This window comes from Rhinatrema bivittatum, chromosome 2, assembly GCF_901001135.1.
Source record: "Rhinatrema bivittatum chromosome 2, aRhiBiv1.1, whole genome shotgun sequence".
NCBI classification, from domain to species: domain Eukaryota; kingdom Metazoa; phylum Chordata; class Amphibia; order Gymnophiona; family Rhinatrematidae; genus Rhinatrema; species Rhinatrema bivittatum.
Window position 1 is genome coordinate 481,153,571 of NC_042616.1, and position 21,677 is coordinate 481,175,247.

Here is a 21,677-nt window from a genome sequence, read left to right on the forward strand (position 1 = left end):
CAACTGAATAGCACTAGGGTCTGATTCTGTAATTGTTCATGTGCCAAAATGCCTACATTGGGCAGTTTACATTTTAGTGTAGCACATAGTAGTTTTTCTGCTGCTGGTAAGCCTCAAGGCAGAAGGATTTAATCAGGCCCTTAGTTCTGAAAACGTTTGAAAATTGTAAATGTCTTACTTTACTCTGACATTTTAAAATATACATTTCCTAGCATGTAGCCAGATGGGCTCAGGACCAGTGGGTTATGTGTTCTCTGCTAGCAGATGGGAGACTGAGTCAGATTTCAAAGCTGACGTCACCCTAGATGTACCCATGCAGTGACCTCAGCTCCTCAGTATCTCTCAGTCTCCTAGCAGATGCGGACACTATCCCACACACTAGCACAGTGTAGGAAAATTATAGCAAGAAGTCAAATTACCTTAAAGAAGATCAAGCTCCGTTCTCCTGTGGTGATTCCTAAGGGTCCCTCCCCCAGTTGAGAATTCCTGAGGTGATTTCCGATATCCCTTAGAGGTGTGCCTTGGTCCGGTAGCCGGTTCCCGGCGTGGACTTAGCCCCCAGAGTGGCTGAAAGACAGATGGTGCATAACCGAGCATGGTGGTGAAGGTAAAACCCTCTTCCCCCCGCAGCTGGAGACCATCTGGCACTCGATCAGCAAGCGCCGAAATCAGGTAAGTGGAAAATGTTAAATTCAGGTCTTCGGTCTCCAGAGCTCGAATTGCCATACCGATCCCTCCTTCTTCCAGGAAGTTAAAAAGGGAGCACCGACGGGTTGAGCAGCCTTGGTTGGGCTAGGCCCCAATCCGGTGCAAGGGTCCACACACATCTTACACGTGGGGGGGTCATCTGCGTCATCTTCCCTTCTCAACCTGCGATATGCACGGGGCAGGCCGGATGGCCAATGCGCCTAACTTGTGCGCGCCCAGTACAGATGCATGCAAAACTGAGCCACACACACAACTGAGCGCACTACCGCGCTTTAACTAAACGCGCGCATTGAAGCTCATTTCCTGTGCGCCTAGACATAGAGGCAATGGCACCGGCATCCAAGAAGGCCACTCTCTTTGCACAGCCTGCCACATAAGAGCCGCGCAGCCTGAACTGGAGTCCTGCCTGTGTCAGAATTACGAAGAAGCCCAGGGGGACCAAACTGTCTGAAGATATGTCCGGAACTACTATATACGATAGCTCAAAAGAACATAAGAAATTGCCATGCTGGGTCAGACCAAGGGTGCATCAAGCCCAGAATCCTGTTTCCAACAGAGGCCAAACCAGGCCACAAGAACCTGGCAATTACCCAAACACCAAGAAGATCCCATGCTACTGATGCAGTTAATAGTAGTGGCTATTCCCTAAGTAAACTTGATTAATAGCAGTAAATGGACTTCTCCTGCAAGAACTTATCCAAACTTTTTTTGAACCCAGTTACACTAACTGCACTAACTACATCCTCTGGCAACAAATTCCAGAGCTTAATTGTGTGAGTGAAAAATAATTTTCTCAGATTAGTCTTAATGCGCTAACTTGCTAACTTCATGGAATGCCCCCTAGTCCTTCTATTATCCAAAAGTGTAAATAACAGATAACAGGGTGGAGATAAGCCTACAAGGGATCTCTGCCTCCCACATCGCAGGAAACGACAATGTTTTAGCAGACTTCCTCAGCAGAGAGAGCCTGGACCCAGGGGAATGTACGCTGTCGACCACAGCCTTCCAAATGTAAATCACTGGGGCCTCCTAGCCATGGACCTACTTGCCACCTATCTCAGTGCCCAAGTCCCCAGGTTCTTCAGCCGCAGACAAGAACCACACTCCCAAGAGATCGACGCTCTCATTCAGACCTGGCCAGAGGAAGACTTACTGTACGCCTTCCCCCCATGGCCACTATTTGGCAAGGTCATCCGCAAGATAGAATACACAGGGGACTAGTCCTACTAGTGGCCCCGGATTGGCCAAGATAACCATGGTATGCAGACATGCAAAGACTCCTTGCGGGGAGCCCTCTGTGCCTACCTCCACACAGGGACCTTCTCCAGCAGGGCCCTATTATTCACAAAGATCCATCTTGATTTTCCCTTGTGGCCCTTGAGAGGATTCACCTGAAGAATCGCGGTTACTCGAAGCCTGTGATTGACACCCTGCTCCGCGTGCACAAGTTCTCAATATCCCTGGCATACGTACGGCTATGGAGAATATTTGAAGCCTGGTGCGAGGATCGCGAGATACTCCCAGGACGGCCAAGATCCCCATGATTCTGGAGTTTCTTCAGGACGGTATGAAGAAGGGGTTGTCTCTCAACTCCCTCAAGGTCCAAGTAGCAGCCCTATCCTGCTTCAGAGCCGAAGTGAGCGGTATCAGTCTATCAGCTCATCCAGATTTGACCCTTTTCCTAAAAGGGGTTAAGCAATTTCGGCCACCCCTAAAGTGGCTGGTGCCCCTATGGAACCTCAATCTGGTATTAGACTTCCTAGCGGGGGCTTCCTTCAGACCAACGTCTGTCACTACGCCTCTTAACATTGAAGACAGTATTCCTGGTGGCAATATGTTCAGCTTGTCGCATCTCTGAGCTACAAGCACTATCCTGTCGGGAATCATTCTTTAGGTTCACCCCTGGAACCATACAGCTGCGCACCGTCCCCTCCTTCCTACCGAAAGTGGCTTCCGAGTTTCATTTGAACCAGGCCATCTCCCTACTATCTCTGGATGAACATAAGGACTCAGAAGACTCACACCTTCTTCGCCATCTAAATATCGGCAGACTCCTTGTGTGATATCTGGAAAGATCAGAACCAGTACGCAAAATGGATCGCCTGTTCATTCTTCACAGCGGGAAGAAACAATGAGAAGCGGCCTCGCAGGCAACCATAGCCCGCTGGATCAAGCAAGTAATCAAGGCAGCCTATGTAGAGGCAGGAAGGCCATTACCACTGCAGGATAGGGCTCATTCTACTAGGGCCCAGGCAGTATCTTGGGCAGAAACCAAACTGCTATCGCTCGCCGAGATCTGTCGGTCAGCGACGTGGTCCTCCCTACACACCTTCTCCAGGTTCTGCCACCTGGATGTTCAGGCCCGAGAAGATGCATCCTTCACAAGGGCAGTACTAAGTGGACCACGTGCAGCCTCCCGCCCTGTTCAGGAGTAGCTTTTGTACATCCCACTGCTCCTGACTACATCTGGCTACATGATAGGAAATGGTGAAATTACTTACCTGATAATTTTGTTTTTCTTAGTGTAGACAGATGGACTCAGCATCCCGCCTGCGGCTGCCCAAGAGAAGGAAGACCCCGAAAAGCGAACCTCGAGACTAAACAAATACAGGTAAGCCATTGCCTACCCCTAGTTCAAGACACCCACAGTTAGTTTGGTGTCAGCATTAACTTAGTTGAGTGCACTGGCGGTCTCCAGTTTTGAAACCAGTTAAATCAGTCTAATCAAGTTTGAGAAGTTTAATCAAGTTGATTATGCAAAGATATATATCTACAATGGTTTTTCAAGGAGGATACTGAGGAGCTGAAGTCACTTCAGGGGTATATCTCGGGTGACATCAGTTTTGAAATCTGATTCCATCTCCCATCTGCTAGCAGAGGAACACATAACCCACTGGTCCTGACTCCATCTGTCTACACTAAGGAAAAAGAAATTATCAGGTAAGTAATTTCTCCAATCTAAATGAATAAATGCCATTACTAAACTAAAGCTCCAGAGAATGTGTGAACCCATTGCACCATAACTGCTATAGCTGATGAAAAAGAGGGTATCAGAGATGGAATACGCACTACTAGCTGTAGTATCTCTCTTCAATGTCCATCATACGCCCCAAAATTCCAGTGAATCTTTGTATTTTTCAACTTGCCAAAAGAGTCTCTAAACTGCACATACAGTGCTTAAGTGAGAAGCATGACTTCCTTGGAACGATGATCCATGGTACTCTTTCTGGCATGGCTATTTCTCTGTTGGACTTCCGGGTTGAACAATAATTTCAGTGATGTTGGTACTAATACTAAGGAATCATGTACTCTCATATATTCCAGTTCCTGACATAAGCTGATGCTTTGGTTATGCCTGCATCAGGGGAAATAAAAGTAAAACCCAGTGTTCATAATTAATCCTGTGCTATGGAGTTCTCACTTACTATGTTTGATTCAATTTCAAGCTAACATGGAGGCCGGTATGCTGGATTAATTAGGAACACCAATGAAAATGGACTTGGATAGCAAAGCAATGGTAGTAAATGTGTTCCTTTGGTAACTATACTTTTCTTCCTCAGGGAAAATCCTTAATCTTTTGGTTGAAGGTACACTTAACGATAAAACCAAACTTGTGCTGGTGAATGCCATTTACTTTAAAGGAGACTGGGCTCAGAAATTCAAAGAGGAAGACACCGTAGAAATGCCATTCAGGATAACAAAGGTAATATGGAAATAAGGACACCCCACTTTTACTTACTTATTTATTTATTTAACTTTTTTTTTATACCAACTGTTCTGGCTCAATAAAAACATACGTGTTTTCTCATCTAGACAGCTAATGTTTCTTCCCAATCAGTCCTCAAGACAAAGATTCTTTAAGTTTGAAATTATTTATTGTACAAGTAGATTCTATTTACAATTGTTGTATCTCAAACGTGTAGCCTCAGGCAAAGATCTTCGTAGCTGGAGATAAGTAGGAGAGGGGAGAATGGAGTTTCTGGGTTGCAGGGTGAGAGGGTTCTGAGGCTGATTTCATCTTTAGAATAAAGCGATAAGAATGTAAAAAAGCCCCCCCCCCGCCCCTGTTCTTTGTAATTTCCACCTACTGTTAAGATGTAAACCGATATGATGTCTATTTTAATGTCGGTATAAAAAAGCTGTTAAATAAATAAAATAAATAAATCGTTTCACAGGGCTTTACAAAGTGCTGCTGGCTTTGAAGCTCGCATGGGCAAGACTGAAACTCTCCTAGAGAGCTGTTACAGAAAACGCCTCCACAAGCTGGGGACAGGGGGCAAGGTCCAATGGCAGCGAGCCTAGGACCCATGTGACACAGGGGGAGCATGAAGGGCAGGCCCTTGAGGCAATAGGGCACTTAGGAAGACTCAAGTTAGATTGAGGGGCATTCGAGCTCTTCTGATAGTGAGAGAAAGTAAAAGAAGGAGGGAGCTTCTCTTAAGGGCAAAGCTCCTCTTAAAGGCAGGGCTCACAGACTTTTATCATGGGTTACAAAAGGTGTTTCAATATTAAGAGTCCTCGGAAGGAAGGTCTGCACTAGACACAGTTAAACTGCAATGTATATACAGATTCAAACATGTACCCACTGCTGGGGACAGAATACTCCCCGTCTGGTATCGCAAGATACCACTATATCAGTTCTTATATCATCATGCAACAGTGTAAAGATCATTATAACTGGATCTTTCGATGTTCAGGGATGTTCACGATCATCTCGGTCTCTGTCATCCAGGCGACGTCTTCTTGAAAGGGTTTCACCAAGCTGAAATGAAAGACAGACAACACAAAGAGAGAAAGAGTCTCTGGAGTGGACAATGGTCCACGGAGTTCAAGTCTCTTCGTGCGGCATGAGGAGCACCACCTCATTGCTGGGCCTGTAGAAGATCTTGGCTGTACCTTGGTTCATAGTCTTTAATTCAATCTTGCGAACGCGTCCGTCATTTCCGGGATAAGTCTTGACGACGAGTCCCAGAGGCCAGCTGTTGCATTGAATTTGGCTGTTTTTGAGAAGGACGAGGCCACCTTCTCGGATGTTGGGTTTGTTGGATTGCCACTTGCTTCGATACTGGAGAGTTAGCAAGTACTCTTTCTTCCAACGACTCCAAAGGGAGTTGGCAAGCTGTTGGACTTCTTCCATCGACGCCTGTAGAGCTCACTGCCGTCAAAGTCTCCATGTGGCACAGCAATGTTAATAGTCCTTTGCATTAAAAGAATGACAGAGGTAATGTTCGGTTCTTTAGAGGTTCCTACGAAGTCGGTTCCACAGTCGGAGTGGGTCTGAGTGGCTGAACCCCAGAGTTGAGCGTATACATGGCTGTAGATGTAGCCCAGTGCTACTTTGCTGTCCATGTAAAGATGGATAGCATCAATTTGCATGTCCATCTCAGCCTTTATTGACTCCACTATTTTCACTGCTAGCACCGCTCCACATAATTCCAGACTTGGTATGGTGTAGTTAGGCTGTGATGCTAACTTGGCTTTGCCGAAGCTGAAGACTACACACACTATCCCTTCTGCATCTGTCACTCTCAAAAGGGCCACTGCAGCTGTGGTCTTCACAGATGCATCAGAGAAAATGCAGATCTCTTTGCGGCTGGTTGTATTGCGCAATATTGGGACATAAGTGCGTGATATGTGGAACTATTCAAGCACTTTTAGGGAGCTCTTCCATTTTTCTCTTTCTGGCTCCATTGCTTGAGGTAGTGGGGTGTCCCACTCAGTGGTACTTGATGAGAGTTCTCTTAACAAGGCTCTTCCTTGTATCGTGACTGGAGCCACAAACCCCAGTGGATCATACAGGCTGTTGACTATGGACAAAACACCTCGGCGAGTGTACAGTTTGTCTTGGGTTGAGACTTGGAACATGAAGACATCTCTGTTTAGATCCCAATTTAACCCAAGGCTTTGTTGGAGAGGAGGTGTGTCCACTCTCAGGTCCAAGTTCTTTAAGTCTTTGGCATGATCATTTGAAGAAAATGCTTTCATTACTTCAGGACTATTGGAGGCTATTTTGTGGAGCCTTAGATTTGCGCTTGCCAGCATTGCTTGTGTCGTCCTTATTAAATCGATTGCTTCCTCTGCAGTAGGTAAGGACTTTAGTCCATCATCTACGTAGAAGTCCCTTTCCACAAAGTGTCTGGCATCTGTGCTGTACTCTTTTTCTCCTTCTTGGGTTGTCCTTCTGAGCCCGTATGTGGCTACTGCAGGTGATGGATTATTACCGAAGACGTGCACTCGCATCCGGTATTCCACAATCTCCTTATTGATGTCGTTGTCACGGTGCCACAGGAATCTTAGGTAATTTCTGTAGTCTTGGTGAACGACAAAGCAGTAGAACATTTGGTGGATGTCATCTGTCACAGCGACTGCTTCTTTTCTGAAGCGGATCACTACTCCTAACAAGTTGTTGATCATGTCAGGTCCCATGAGGAGCACATTGTTGAGTGAGACTCCACGAAACTGCACACTGGAATTGAAGACGATCCGGATCTGGCCCAGTTTCTGCTCATGGTACACACCAAAGGTAGGTGAATACCAACACTCTTTATTATCCCTTAAGGGTGGAGCTAGCTCTGCGTGGCTATTGTCCAACATGTCGTTCATGAAGTTAATGAAGTGTTGTTTCATCACCGGTTTCCTTTCCAGAGTTCTCCGCAGCGACATAAGTCGTGAGAGTGCTTGTTCTCTGTTGTTAGGGAGTCGAGGTCTGGGTGTCTGGAATGGTAGAGGAGCCACCCAGCTGTTTGATTCGTCTATAGAGAACTCTTTATTCATAATTCTTAAGAATTCTCTGTCTTCTACAGAGAGAGCAGGTTTGTCGTCATCCTTGGTGACTTGAAGCATTGAGTCCCCTAGATGTTCTTCTTCGTCTGATGGGGGGGTGATCCGACTGGTGGCTGAATTGAGATTCAGTTCCTCGCAGCTTAAGATCTCCTTGGTACTTAGATGGTTAGGACATAGCTCAAGTAGAGTATGACGTCCATTCTCTAAGACACTCGTAGCATATGCCTGAATGCTTTGTCTCCTTGTCCGATTCAAGCAGACATCACCGACTATCACCCATCCCAAGGTGAGTCGGTAAGCGTAGGGCGCGACTGGTGGGCCATCACGCATCTCCAAGGCCTTGATCAGTGCTGGTGTGTCTCTGCCCAATAGCAGCAGGATTTCTGCTTCTGGATCTAGTGGTGGGAGCTGATGCATTATAGACTTCAGATGAGGGTGGTATCGAGCGGCTTCTGGTGTTCGGAATCTCATCTCTGTTGTAAGGCTTCTGGTCGCACTCGATGAGCGTGGGCAAGTTTGACTTTTTCTTGCCATCTATCGCCTCTATTACATATCCGCTTGCTCTCCTCCCTGTCACTTGGGTGACTCCTGAGCAGGTTTTGAGGCAGTACGGTAAGTAGTGGTCATGGATATCGAACAAGTCAAAGAATTCTGACCTTGCCAGGGATCTGTTGCTCTGCTGATCTTTGACGACGTACATTTTGACTAATTCTCAGGCTGCTCCTTGGGATACACTCTAGCCAGGCATATTTTTGTGCAGGATTTCCCATTGCTATTTCTTCCACACACTTGTGTGCATTTGGGGATCACTTCAGGTTCTAGTGTTTGTTCTGCCTTCCCCTCCCCACCGTGGTTTGGACTGGAGTGTGCGGTTCCCGAAGGATGGAATTGTGCCCCATCAGGGTGCAGGGCGCTATCGTGTTGGTTACTCCTGCACTCTGAACACTTAATAGCTATTTTACAGTCTTTAGCCATGTGGTTAAATGAAGAACAGTACCGGTAGCAAATTCTGTACCTCTAACAGTTCTTTGCGTTCTTTTAAAGGTTTCCCTTTGAATCCTCAACACTTTCTGAGTGGGTGAGGTTTCTTGTGTATTGGGCACTGTCGGTCTGGGTCCTCTGCCCTATCCATACTGGGGAGTTGGTCTGATGTAGATGCTGCAGGCGACACTTATGTTTTGTGCACAGAGATGGGCTTCCTGTTGCTGCTGTGCTTATCGGTTGGCCTCTCGGCCACTCGGTGGCTGATTCTGTGTGTTTCCCGTGTGCTGAATGAGAAGCTAGGGTCGTTCCTATGGTTTGCTAAATCTCGTATGAACTTTGTGAAGACCTGAAAAGGTGGGTACTCTTTGTGGTCTTCTTTGTATTGTGCACCATGACATGCCCACTTTTCTTGTATATCACGTGGCAGTTTGTTTATGATGGTATTCGTGCCTCGTGGTGTTTCCAGGAGGTTGAGACTCAGATAAATGAGCTCAGCCTTAGCTGTTTCCACTTCTTGGAGGAGATCTCCCAATTCTTACAACTTTCGGTTATCCCTACTTGATATTTCTGGAAAGTTTTCCATTTTCTCAAACAACGCGTTCTCTATGGCAACTGAGTCCCCATAATATCGCTCAAGTCTCCTCCATACTTCTTTTAGCGCAGAAAAAAGATCACATGGGTGGATGTTTTTTAATCCTTTTACGTGTTTGACCGACTCATGCCCCAACCATTTCACCATCGAGTTTATCTCTTCTTTCAGAGTCAATCTCATATCCTTCACAGCATCTTGGAAGTCAGATTTCCATGCCCTGTAACTCTCAGGGCAGTCGTTGAACTCATAGAGCCCTGTGGTTATGAATTCTCGGCGGGTCATGTACCTTGCTAGGTCTTCTCTTTCCGAAAACTCGTTCCGAAAGGCAGTAGGTCTTGATGGGCGGGTGACTTGTGGTTGACTGTGCACGTCACCCTTTTTGTACATTGGCTCGGGCTGTGGTTGGTCAATTGTCTCCTGTTTTGGCGCAGGGTGCTCAATTGGAGCCTTTCTTGAGTGTAGTTGCCTAGCTCTTTCTCATTCCTGCTCCCCACGGGATGCTGGGATCCATGGTTGCATGGAAGTGTTTTCCTTGGGGTGTGTGCTTGGCGCACGAGTTTATTGCAATGCATCTGTGGGGTTTGTAGCCGGTAGATCACTGCCATGGCATTCAGCACTCATGGCATTTTCTGTTCCAGGCCTGATTTCTTTGGTGAAGCCAGCTACTTGTGAGGGGGAGTGTGTTCTCCCATGATGCGTGGATTGCTCTGAGGGAAGTGACACTTTGGCGCTGGCGTGGGTTGGAGGGTGAGCCATGACATACTCAAACATCCGTTGGGTCGTATCCTGCTGATTCATGAGCTGAGTGGGTCCCCCCTATCATCTTGGTTCAGGGCCGCATCCAATACCGTAATTTGGGCTTCAAGGGCCGCTGCTTCTGAGAGGTCTTGAACGAGTAGATGTGACTCAGTTATTTACACTTTCGAATAATAGAAGGAGTATGGGGCATTCCATGAAGTTAGCAAGTAGCACATTTAAGACTAATCGGAGAACATTCTTTTTCACGCAACGCACAATAAATCTCTGGAATTTGTTGCCAGAGGATATGGTTAGTGCAGTTAGTGTAACTGGGTTCAAAAAAGATTTGGATAAGTTCTTGGAGGAGAAGTCCATTAAAGGCTATTAATCAAATTTACTTAGGGAATAGCCACTGCTATTAATTGCATCAGTGGCATGGGATCTTCTTAGTGTTTGGGTAATTGCCAGGTTCTTGTGGCCTGGTTTTGCCTCTGTTGGAAACAGGATGCTGGGCTTGATGGACCCTTGGTCTGACCCAGCATGGCAATTTCTTATGTTCTTATGTTCTCTTTTCTGCCGCAATAAGTCCAGGGTGATTTCTAGTTCAGCTTTTCTGCGAGCTTCAGCGGAAGCTGTGGCAGTAGCTGCAGCAGCAGTGGCAGTAGCTGTAGCAGCAGCGACCTTCTGTTATTCTTCTATTCTGAGCCCTTCTCTTTTAAGAGCTGCTTCTTGTTCAATGTACGGTATGCGTGTCATAGCTGCTTGGGACTCTGCTTTCTTTTGGAGGATGATGGAGCTGATTTGAGAACGGTTCGAGTGCCTTGATCCATGTGACCTTGCAGACTTTGATGTACACTTAGAGGCGCAAGAATGCTGAGAGCCGATCTCGCTCATTGGGTAATCTGCTTCTGCACTGTCAATGGTATCCATTACCATTCTCTGGCGTATTTGGTATAAATTCTGTTGGCAGCCTTTTTCTTCAAGGCTTTCTGCAGTGTTAGTTCATGTTAAGAACTCGACATACTCTTCTGCGATGAGCTGATAGGTTTGGAAATTAGTCCTCAGATGCTCTATGTGGTACTTAAGATTGGTGGGCCTTCCTGAGACCTTCTCTCTTTCCTGGTTGATGTTATGCCACTCTCTTTCTATATTGTGTTCATGCCTCTGTCTCCTTGCCTCGTATCCCTCTATAGCTCTCTCTCGGGCCGATTCAGTAAAGTCCGCGGGAGAACGCACAGGCCACTTGCCTGTAGAAACGGGCAAATGGCGGCGCTAGGGACACTAGCGCGTCCCTAGCGCCTCCTTTTGGCCCAGAGCTTTTGCAGTCAGTGGGTTTGACAGCTGACGCTCAATTTTTCCGGCGTCGGTTCTCGAGCCCGCTGACAGCCACGGCTCGGAAACCGGATGCCGGCAAAATTGAGCGTCTGGTTTTCGACCCAACAGCCGCCGGCCCATTTAAATTTTTTTTTTTTTTTTTTTTTACTTTTTTTACCCTTCGGGACCTCCGACTTAATGTTGCCATGATATTAAGTCAGATGTTGGGGAGAAAGTGCCGGCAGAAATTAGCGCCTACCTTTGGGTAGGCACTAATTTCTTAAAGTAAAATGTGCGGCTTGGCTGCACATTTTATTATTGAATCGCGCGGGAATACCTAATAGGGCCATCAACATGCATTTGCGTGTTGAGGGCACTATTAGGTTCGGCCAAGGGTCCATCAAGTCCAGCAACCTGTTTCCAACAGAGGCCAAAACCAGGCCACAAGAACCTGGCAATTACCCAAACACTAAGAAGATCCCATGCTACTGATGCAATTTATAGCAGTGGCTATTCCCTAAGTAAACTTGATTAATAGCCATTAATGGACTTCTCCTCCAAGAAATTATCCAAACCTTTTTTGAACCCAGCTATACTAACTGCACTAACCACATCCTCTGGCAACAAATTCCAGAGCTTTATTGTGCGTTGAGTGAAAAAAAATTTTCTCCGATTAGTCTTAAATGTGCTACTTGTTAACTTCATGGAATGCCCCCTAGTCCTTCTATTATTCGAAAGTGTAAGTAACCGAGTCACATCTACTCATTCAAGACCTCTCATGATCTTAAAGACCTCTATCATATCCCCCCTCAGCCGTCTCTTCTCCAAGCTGAACAGCGCTAACCTCTTCAGCCTTTCCTCATAGGGGTGCTGTTCCATCCCCTTTATCATTTTGGTTGCCCTTCTCTGTACCTTCTCCATCACAACTATATCTTTTTTGAGATGCGGCGACCAGAATTGTACACAGTATTCAAGGTGCGGTCTAACCATGGAGCGATATAGAGGCATTATGACATTTTCCGTTCTATTAACCATTCCCTTCCTAATAATTCCTAAGATTCTATTTGCTTTTTTGACTGCTGCAGCACACTGAGCTGACGATTTTAAAGTATTATCAACTATGATGCCTAGATCCTAATATGGAACCTAACATCGTGTAACTACAGCAAGGGTTATTTTTCCTTATATGCAAGACCTTGCACTTGTCCACATTAAATTTCATCAGCCATTTGTATGCCCAATCTTCCAGTCTTGCAAGGTCCTCCTGTAATGTATCACAGTCTGCTTGTGATTTAACTACTCTGAATAATTTTGTATCATCCGCAAATTTGATAACCTCACACGTCGTATTCCTTTCCAGATCATTTATATATATATTGAAAAGCACCGGTCCAAGTACAGATCCCTGAGGCACTCCACTGTTTACCCTTTTCCACTGAGAAAATTAACCATTTAATCCTACTCTCTGTTTCCTGTCTTTTAACCAGTTTGTAATCCACGAAAGGACATTGCCTCTTATCCCATGACTTTTTAGTTTTCGTAGAAGCCTCTCATGAGGGACTTTGTCAAACGCCTTCTGAAAATCGAAATACACTACATCTACCGGTTCACCTTTATCTACATGTTTATTAACCCCTTCAAAAAAATGAAGCAGATTTGTTAGGGAAGACTTCCCTTGGGTAAATCCATGTTGACTGTGTTCCATTAAATCATGTCTTTCTATATGCTCGATGATTTTGATCTTGAGAATAGTTTCCATTATTTTTCCAGGCACTGAAGTCAGGCTCACTGGTCTATAGTTACCCAGATTGCCCCTGGAGCCTTTTTTAAATATTGGGGTTACATTGGCCACCCTCCAGTCTTCAGGTACAATGGATGATTTTAATGATAGGTTACAAATTTTTACTAATGGGTCTGAAATTTCATTTTTGAGTTCCTTCAGTACCCTAGGATGCATACCATCCGGTCCAGGTGATTTGCTACCCTTTAGTTTGTCAATCTGGCCTACTACATCTTCCAGGTTCACAGTAATTTCGTTCAGTTCGTCTGACTCATCACCCCTGAAAACCACCTCCGGAACTGGTATCTCCCCAACATCCTCATTAGTAAACACAGAGGCAAAGAATTCATTTAGTCTTTCTGCAATGGCCTTATCTTCCCTAAGAGCCCCTTTAACCCCTCTGTCATCTAATGGTCCAACCGACTTCCTCACAAGTTTCTTGTTTTGGATATATTTTTAAAAGTTTTTATTATGAGTTTTTGCCTCTATGGCCAACTTCATTTCAAATTCTCTCTTCACCTGTCTTATCAATGTTTTACACTTAACTTGACAATGCTTATGTTTTATCCTATTTTCTTCAGATGGATCCTTCTTCCAATTTTTGAAGGATTTTTTTTTTGCTAAAATAGCCTCTTTCACCTCACCTTTTAACCATGTCTGTAATCGTTTTGCCTTCCTTCCACCTTTCTTAATGTGCGGAATACATATGGACTGCACCTCTAGGATTGTATTTTTAAACAATGTCCAAGCCTGTTGAACACTTTTAACCTTTGCAGCTGCACCTTTCAGTTTTTTTCTAACTATTTTCCTCATTTTATCAAAGTTTCCCTTTTTAAAATTTAGTGTTAGAGCTGCAGATTTACTTATTGTCCCCTTCCAGTTATTAGTTTAAATTTGATCATGTTATGATCACTGTTGCCAAGTGGCCCCACCACCGTTACCTCTCTCACCAAATCTTGCGTTCCACTAAGAATTAAACCTAAAATAGCTCCCTCTCTTGTTGGTTCCTGAACCAATTGCTCCATGAAGCAATAATTTATTACATCCAGGAACTTTGTCTCTAGCAAGTCCTGATGTTACATTTACCCAGTCAATATTGGAGTAATTGAAATCTCACACAACACTGGTGCAAGATCAAAATTTAATCACCACAATTTCTATGGTGGTTATTAAAAATTCCAATGATGAAAAGACTCAATATTTATAGTGGCAACTCCATGCGTTTGAACGCATGGAGTTGCCACTATAAATATTGAGTCTTTTCATCATTGGAATTGTTAATAACCACCATAGAAATTGTGGTGATTAAATTTTGATCTTGCACCAGTGTTGTGTGATACTTGCTTATGTGCAAGGGTTCGCTCCTTCTACATTTGGACTAGTAATTGAAATCTCCCATTATTATTGCACTGCCAAATTGGTTTGTTTTCCTGATTTCTCTTAGCATTTCATCATCTGTCTGACCATTTTGTCCAGGTGGACGGTAGTATACTCCTATCACTATACTCTTACCCAACACACATGGGATTTCTACCCATATAGATTCAACTGAGCATTTAGTCTCTTGTATGACCTTTATCCTGTTGGACTCTCTACCCTCCCGGACATAAAGTGCCACACCCCCACCAAGTTGATCCTCTCTATCATTGCGATATAATTTGTACCCTGATATAGCACTGTCCCATTGGTTATCCTCTTTCCACCAAGTCTCTGTGATGCCAATTATGTAAATATCATCATTTTCTGCTATACACTCTAACTCTCCTATCTTACTTCTTAGACTTCTGGCATTGGCATACAGACATTTCAAAGTGTGGTTTTTGCTTGTCTTAACAACCTGCTTTTATGTTGTTTGGGATAATTCGGAAATCATTAGCTTTGGTGAATTTTTACATTTAGGCATATGAACTATGTTTGCTTTTAATGGAACCTCTCTGTTGGGATGCCCTAACTCTCCTGTTTCATTAGTATCCTTCAAGAATACATTTCTCCGAACCATGCACTGCTGAGTGATTGTCGGCTTTCCCCCTTGTTCTAGTTTAAAAGCTGCTCTATCTCCTTTTTGAAAGTTAGTGCCAGCAGCTTGGTTCCACTCTGGTTAAGGTGGAGCCCATCCTTTCGGAAAAGTCTCCCATTTCCCCAAATGTTTCCCCAGTTCCTTACAAAGCTGAATCCCTCTTCCCTGCACCATCGTCTCATCCACGCATTGAAACTCTGGAGCTCTGCCTGCCTCTTGGGACCTGCACGTGGAACAGGAAGCATTTCAGAGAATGCTACCCTGGAGGTTCTGGATTTCAGATTCCTACCTAAAATCCTAAATTTGGCTTCCAGAACCTCTCTCCCACATTTTCATATGTCGTTGGTGCCCACATGTACCACGACAGCCGGCTCCTCCCCAGCACTGTCTATAATCCTATCTAGGTGACGCGTGAGGTCTGCCACCTTCGCACCAGACAGGCAAGTTACCAGGCGGTCCTAATGTCCACCAGCCACCCTGCTATCTACATTTCTAATAATCGAATCACCAACTATGATGGCCAGCCTAACCCTTCCCTCCTGGGCAGTAGCCCTGGGAGATTTGTCCTCAGTGCGAGAGGACAATACATCACCTGGAGAGCAGGTCCTTGCTACAGGATCACTTCCTTCTACACCATGGTGATGTTCTCCTACTGGGAGACCTTTCTGATACAAGGCAGCATTGGGGCTGCCAGACTGGATTTGGGACTTGGCTACTATGATGTCCCTGAAGGTCTCGTCAATGTACCTCTCTGTCTCCCTCAGCTCCTCCAAGTCTGCTACTCTAGCCTCCAGAGATCAGACTTGTTCCCTGAGAGCCAGGAGCTCTTTGCACCGAGTGCACACATACAATCTCTCACCCGCGGGTAAGAAATCATACATGTGACACTCAATGCAAAAGACTGGAAAGCCCCCTCTTGCTGCTGGACTGCTGCCTTCATCTTAGTTTTATTGAGTTCCTAGTTACGTGTAGGATACTAAGGGAGTTGGAATGAGAGTCCTTTAAATTTACAGGTGAATTTAGTAATTAATCAGCTAGTGTCCTATAAGGGGATGATTAAACTTTCAATAAGGGCTGGTATAATAGTATGTTTTAGATAAGACCCTGATTGATTTTCAATGAGAAAGTGTCTTGTGCCTAAAAATCAAGGGTTGAGTGGGTGGGAAAGACAGACACTAGAATTAAGTATCTCTGGCTTGCTTATTACCTCAGACACACACAAACTCTAAAGAATATATCACTTAATTTCACTTTTCACCAAACTTTTATAAGCCTAAAAAGTTTTGAAAACTATACTTACCAGTCTTCTTAAATTAATCTTCACTCAGTTAATGGAAGGGTTTGAGATATGCGTGCCTAACGGCGCGTGCTTCCGGTCCTTCTCTACTGCAAACTGTGTGGGGCCTCTGGAAGCTGGGACTGTGGAAGTCAATCCCTGGATCGCTTGCGGTGACCTCTGGACTCCTCTCCCGGGGGATGCTGGGAGCAGTATGCAGATGAGCCTTCCGGGACTGTGGAAGTCAATCCCTGGATCGCTTGCGGTGACCTCTGGACTCCTCTCCCGGGGGATGCTGGGAGCAGTATGCAGATGAGCCTTCCGGTCCTCTTCTACTGCAAACTGTGCGGGGCCTCTGGAAGCTGGGGCTGTGGAAGTCAATCCCTGGATCGCTTGCGGTGACCTCTGGACTCCTCTCCCGGGGGATGCTGGGAGCAGTATGCAGATGAGCCTTGTTTTTAAACAAAGACCAGTGTGCAACAGGAAAAGGTTTTTGAAGTCCATTATTTCTCCCATTTTATTTTTTTAAAAGACTGATAATACACTTGATCACAACTAGTATTCCATAGGGCAGAAGTCTGATATAAATGTGTGGTGCTTGGAATAGAAATCCAGAGAAAAATGCTAGAAGAACAGTTAGATAATGTGTATATATCGGACCACAATGTGGATGAAAATCGATTTGGGTTCAGAAATCAGCATAACACAGAGTTGTTGCTGCGTTCTCTTTTTTCACACGTTGCTGTGCAGTTTGGAGCTTCTAGCGGGATTCTTGTACAACTTGATATGTCTAATGCATTTGATACCATTAAGCATGATGCTCTTATATCACTTATTCAGTGTATTGAAATCTCTGGCATGGTCCTAGGTTGCTTTTCACAGTTTCTACATGGCAAAAGGCAGCTAGACCATATAGGGGAACAGTTCTCGTGGAGACAACTAAACCCAGGAGTACCACAGGGCTCGGTCCTGTCTTCTACCCTTTTAAATCTGTATCTTTCCCCTCTAGAAGACCATTCTTAAAGATCTGGGGTTGAACTTTTTCAGGCATGCCGATGACATACAAATTTATATTCATTGTGACGCCCATGGTATTTTTCCTGTAAACCTCTTTCAGCATACCATCCTGCAGATAAAAAATTGTTTGGTACACAATGGTCTATGTCTTAATGTGATGAAAATTAGGCTGCTATGGGTGGATAAGAGCTTGTCTACTAGTGAACTGACCATCGTCAGTTTTCAAAGTATTTCAGTACCCATAATATCCAAAGTACAAAACATTAGGCTCCTTTTAGATTCACAGTTAATGCAAACACATTGACAACTGGCCAAGTTGGTGTTTATAAGTTAAAGATATTAAGACTATTAAAATCTTTAATACCAGTTGATGTGTTCAGATCTATAGTTCTAGGCTGTGGTTGGCTATGCATTATAATAGCCTATGTGTTTGCCTTCCTCTCTCTGCCTTCTGTCAGCTTTTGACTCTTCACTGATGGGCGCCTGCTGGCAGAACACCCCTCTTCCTGCAATTTCACTATTTTATCAAGAATGCAGGTCCCCTTGGGAACTTTTTGATTTTCTTCTTTTTCTCCTAACTTTAAAAACAAAAATGCTATAGTAACATCATAAACACTGTAGCTCATAGTGAGGTAAATCACAAACTCTTAGAACAATTTTCAAAAGTGTTTTTAAGTGTGTGAGGGAGGGAATAGAAAATTTCACTGGAATACCTTAAAAGGACTGGACCCAGGTATCTGGCCTGGTCCTCCTTAAAAAAAAAACTGCCTAGCAAGGGATTCTGGTTCAAAGGAGTCTCCTTTGCACCAGGGAATAAGAAATTAGGGCCTAGAAGGTTTAAAGAAGCCCCAAGGTGAAGTCAAAAGCTGAGATTATGCCAAAACAGTTTGTATTGACTCTTGAGGTAAGCAGCCTTTTTTTGTATTTTCTTTTCTTTTTGTAAATAAATAAAAATTGCATGAAGAACTGGCAGGAATCTGTGTCCTCCAGCCCGTCCATCCACCACACCACCATCCATGACCTCTCCCAAGTTAATACATTTGCAGGCCAAAGCAATATCATGCATGTAAAAAAAACATGTGTCCAAAGTGGAATTGACGTGATGAGCGCTATTAGCTACACGTGTTTTGGACGCACTGATCCCCTTTTGCATCAGGAGTTATTGACGCACATCTAAAATGCGCACCCAAACACTTGTTAACCTATGTGATAGGTGCAGTTTTGGAGACATTACCACTGCAGAGTTCTCAGGTTTGTGGTTCCCATAGAGCTAGATGGCCCTCAAACCCAGGGATTAGTAGACTCTGAGAGCATGAAGATGCTCATTTGAAGAGAACTGATTAAGTGAATATAAATAGACTGTGTGAGGAAAGTGATACTTATCTGTATCCACAGGGACTAGTGACTGTATCCAACCAGCAAAATCCAATCGAAGACCTGGTAGGCTACACCAACATAGTAGGAGTCCTTCCCTGGCTCCCATAATCAGTGGTGATAGGGTGAGATTACCCAGACTTTGGAACCCTGTGGAAGTGTTCGGTGTCTGGTTCCCCTAGTCCCGACAATGGTGAATTGTCATTTCCAGAGGTCTTCCACTTAGAAGGTCCAGACGTATATGTTACAGACTTTAAAGTATCTAAGCCCTGTACGTAATGGTAATAGTAAAAATACAACCATCCACTAACTTAGAGGCAGCTGTGGAGAGAGGTTCAGGAAAGATTGTCAGTTCACTGCAGCTCCACAATAGTTCCACCTAACGGGAGAGGGAGAGGTCCCCAGCAACTTTAGATGAGCCCAAAGGGAGAATAACACCTTTAAATTTGCATGGGAAAATACATAGATGGTGGATGGGAATGAGCTTCTGGGGTGAAAGATAAGATCCCTAATCTCCTTTCTTTATAATGAATAGGGATCTACTGTACCAGGTAATAAAGGGAGTTTAAGGGATGAAGTGATAAAGCAACTTCTGGTTCCCTGAGCTTATTGCTTGCAGGTCCTACAATTAGCCCATAATCATCTCCTAGGGTGCCACCTTGGGGACGAAAAAACCTGAGAAACAACTTGGTACAATTTTATTGTCTTGGACTATAATGACAAATCCAGCTGAAGATGGTAAGAATTAGGACTTACTAATAGCATATAAGGTATTTCCAATCCATGAGGTATCCCAGATTTTGCAGTGTTTTCCCCTTTTAAGTTACTGTATGGTAGAAGACCAAAGGGGATCCTAGATATAGCTCAAGAGACTTGGGAAGAAGAGCCAACCTCTGGCTAGAACCCAGTGGACAATGTTATCTGGATGCAGGAATGACTTCGAAATGCTGGAGAGTCTGTGTGCTTATGCCTGAAGAAGGCACAGGCTACCCAAGCCCAAGATTACAACCATTACATGGTACAATGAGTGTTTCACCCAGGTGCCCATATCCTTCTTCTCCAATTTTCAAAGAACATCAATGAGCAAACCCTTATCTCTGAGGTAAAGGACATACAAAGTAATAGAGAAAACAGGAACTGTATACTACAGAGTAGCCACAGATAAAAAGAAGACTCAGATTTTCCATATATACATCAAAAAGTGTATTGCACTAATGTGTGGGCTTGTCCAGGGAGAGGAGTTTAGCCCAGCGGCCTTCCCTAAGTCAGAGTGACTCCAAATTCCTTCCAGGATCAACTCTCACTATACAGAAAGCAGACTTAGAACAGCTGGTGAACCAAATAAGATGTTTTCTCAAACCTACCAGGTTGGACACCTTGCATACCATGACATTTCTAAATCTTCCAGAGTTGTAGTCTAACAGTGGCCGTGTTGGATTCCAGAGTCCAGATGCCATGTTATCAAGGCCAAAGTAAAGGCAATGCTCAGATTAGGAGTAATAGAGGAACATAACAGTATCTGGTCCTTGCCTATTGTACTACTGCCAAAGCCAAATGGGAACATCAGGGTTTGTATAGACTTCAGGAAAGTCAATGACATGTCAAAACTCGACACTAACACTATGACAGGAGTGAACGATCTCATTGAGCATCTGGGACTGGCCCAGTTCATTTCCACAGTAGACATAGCAAAAGGGTACTTGCAAGTTCATATCACCCCAGCTGTGAAAGAAAAGACAATGTTCTCTTTTCCGAATGGTCTCTTCCAGTTTAATGTCATACCTTTTGGACTACACAAGGCTCCAGCGACATTTCAGTACTTGGTTGATAGCACCAAGGCTTTGCAGCTGCTGCCTTCATGACATTGTGGAAGAAACACTTAGCCAACTCCAAGCAGAACAAGTCTACAGAAAGCAGGACTGACAGCCAACCCCAAAATGTATCTGCTAGGGGCCAAGAATTAGGAAAGGGTAAGGGCCATTCTCTGGCCCAGTAGACTGAGGTGATCATCCGGGTACCCGTTCCACGAACAAAAATTAAGGTGAAGGCCTTCTTAGACCTCATCGGGGATTATAGGAAATTCAAACTCAAATTCTTGAAGAAGGCAGAATCTCTCGTGTGCCTCTTGCAGAAAAAAAGTGCAGAGAAGGTCCAGTGATCTGCAGAGGCCAAGGCGGCCTTCCAGAATTTAAAGGAGGCCATATGCTTCAAACCTAATAAGTCCAAACTTTGCCAAACCTATTACTATGCAGACAGATACCTCAGAGGTTGGTTTAGGGGCATTCTTGGCCCAAGAGAGGGATGGCCAAGAGAATCCAGTCATGTTCATCAGTAGAAAGCTAGTGCCCCGTGAAAAGCAGTGCTAAACGATCAAGAAGGAAGCATTAGCAGTCAAACGGGCCTTTAGTGCATTCTGATATTATCTGCTGGGGCGGCAGTTCACACTCGTAATGAATCATCAACCTCTCATCTGGATGAAGCAGAACAAGGAATCCAATAGTAGTTATGAGGTGATTTCTGGCCCTCCAACTATTCAGCTACAGGATCCGGCATAGAGCAGGGAAAGTAAAGGCCAAACTGGACTTCCTGTCTAGAGAAGTGGCCCTGTCTAGAGAAGTGGCTCTAGTATAGACAGATGCTCACCCTCGCAAGGCTGAGCTGAGGAAAAAGGGTTTGTGAGGGAATGTATAGAAAGTTTCCCCAAAACATCTTAAATAACCGGACCCAGATATCTGGCTCTGTCCTACATTAGAAACATGACTCTGGTCCAAGGGAGTCTCCTTTCACCAGGGAACAAGAAGTCAGGGTTCAGAAGGGTTAGAGAGACCCCAAGGTAAAGTCAGAAGCCGAGCTTATGCCAAAATGTTTAATTGCTGTATTGACTGCTGAGGTAAGCAGCCTTTCCTTGTATTTTTTCCTTGTGTAAATAAATAGGAATTATGTGGAGAAATGGCAGGTGTCACACCTCTGTCTCCAGTCTGTCTCCTCAGCCATGACTGCTCCCATGTTACCACACTGTGCTTTACCAGGGAACTGGCTTGTTATAAAATTCCCCTTCTGATATGCAGGTAAACTCACAAGGATACGTCCTGTA

The 21,677-nt window shown here is 44.6% G+C and overlaps 1 protein-coding gene across 2 annotated transcripts in view; it reads left to right on the forward strand.

Annotated features, from left to right (window-relative positions):
* LOC115085007 (leukocyte elastase inhibitor-like) overlaps positions 1-21,677 on the forward strand; it is a 71,998-nt gene that overhangs the window by 43,436 nt on the left and 6,885 nt on the right. For both annotated transcript variants that reach the window (XM_029590513.1, XM_029590512.1), the window contains one exon: positions 4,269-4,411. In XM_029590513.1, the coding sequence (XP_029446373.1) occupies positions 4,269-4,411 (143 nt within the window). The remainder of the gene's footprint in view (positions 1-4,268; positions 4,412-21,677) is intronic.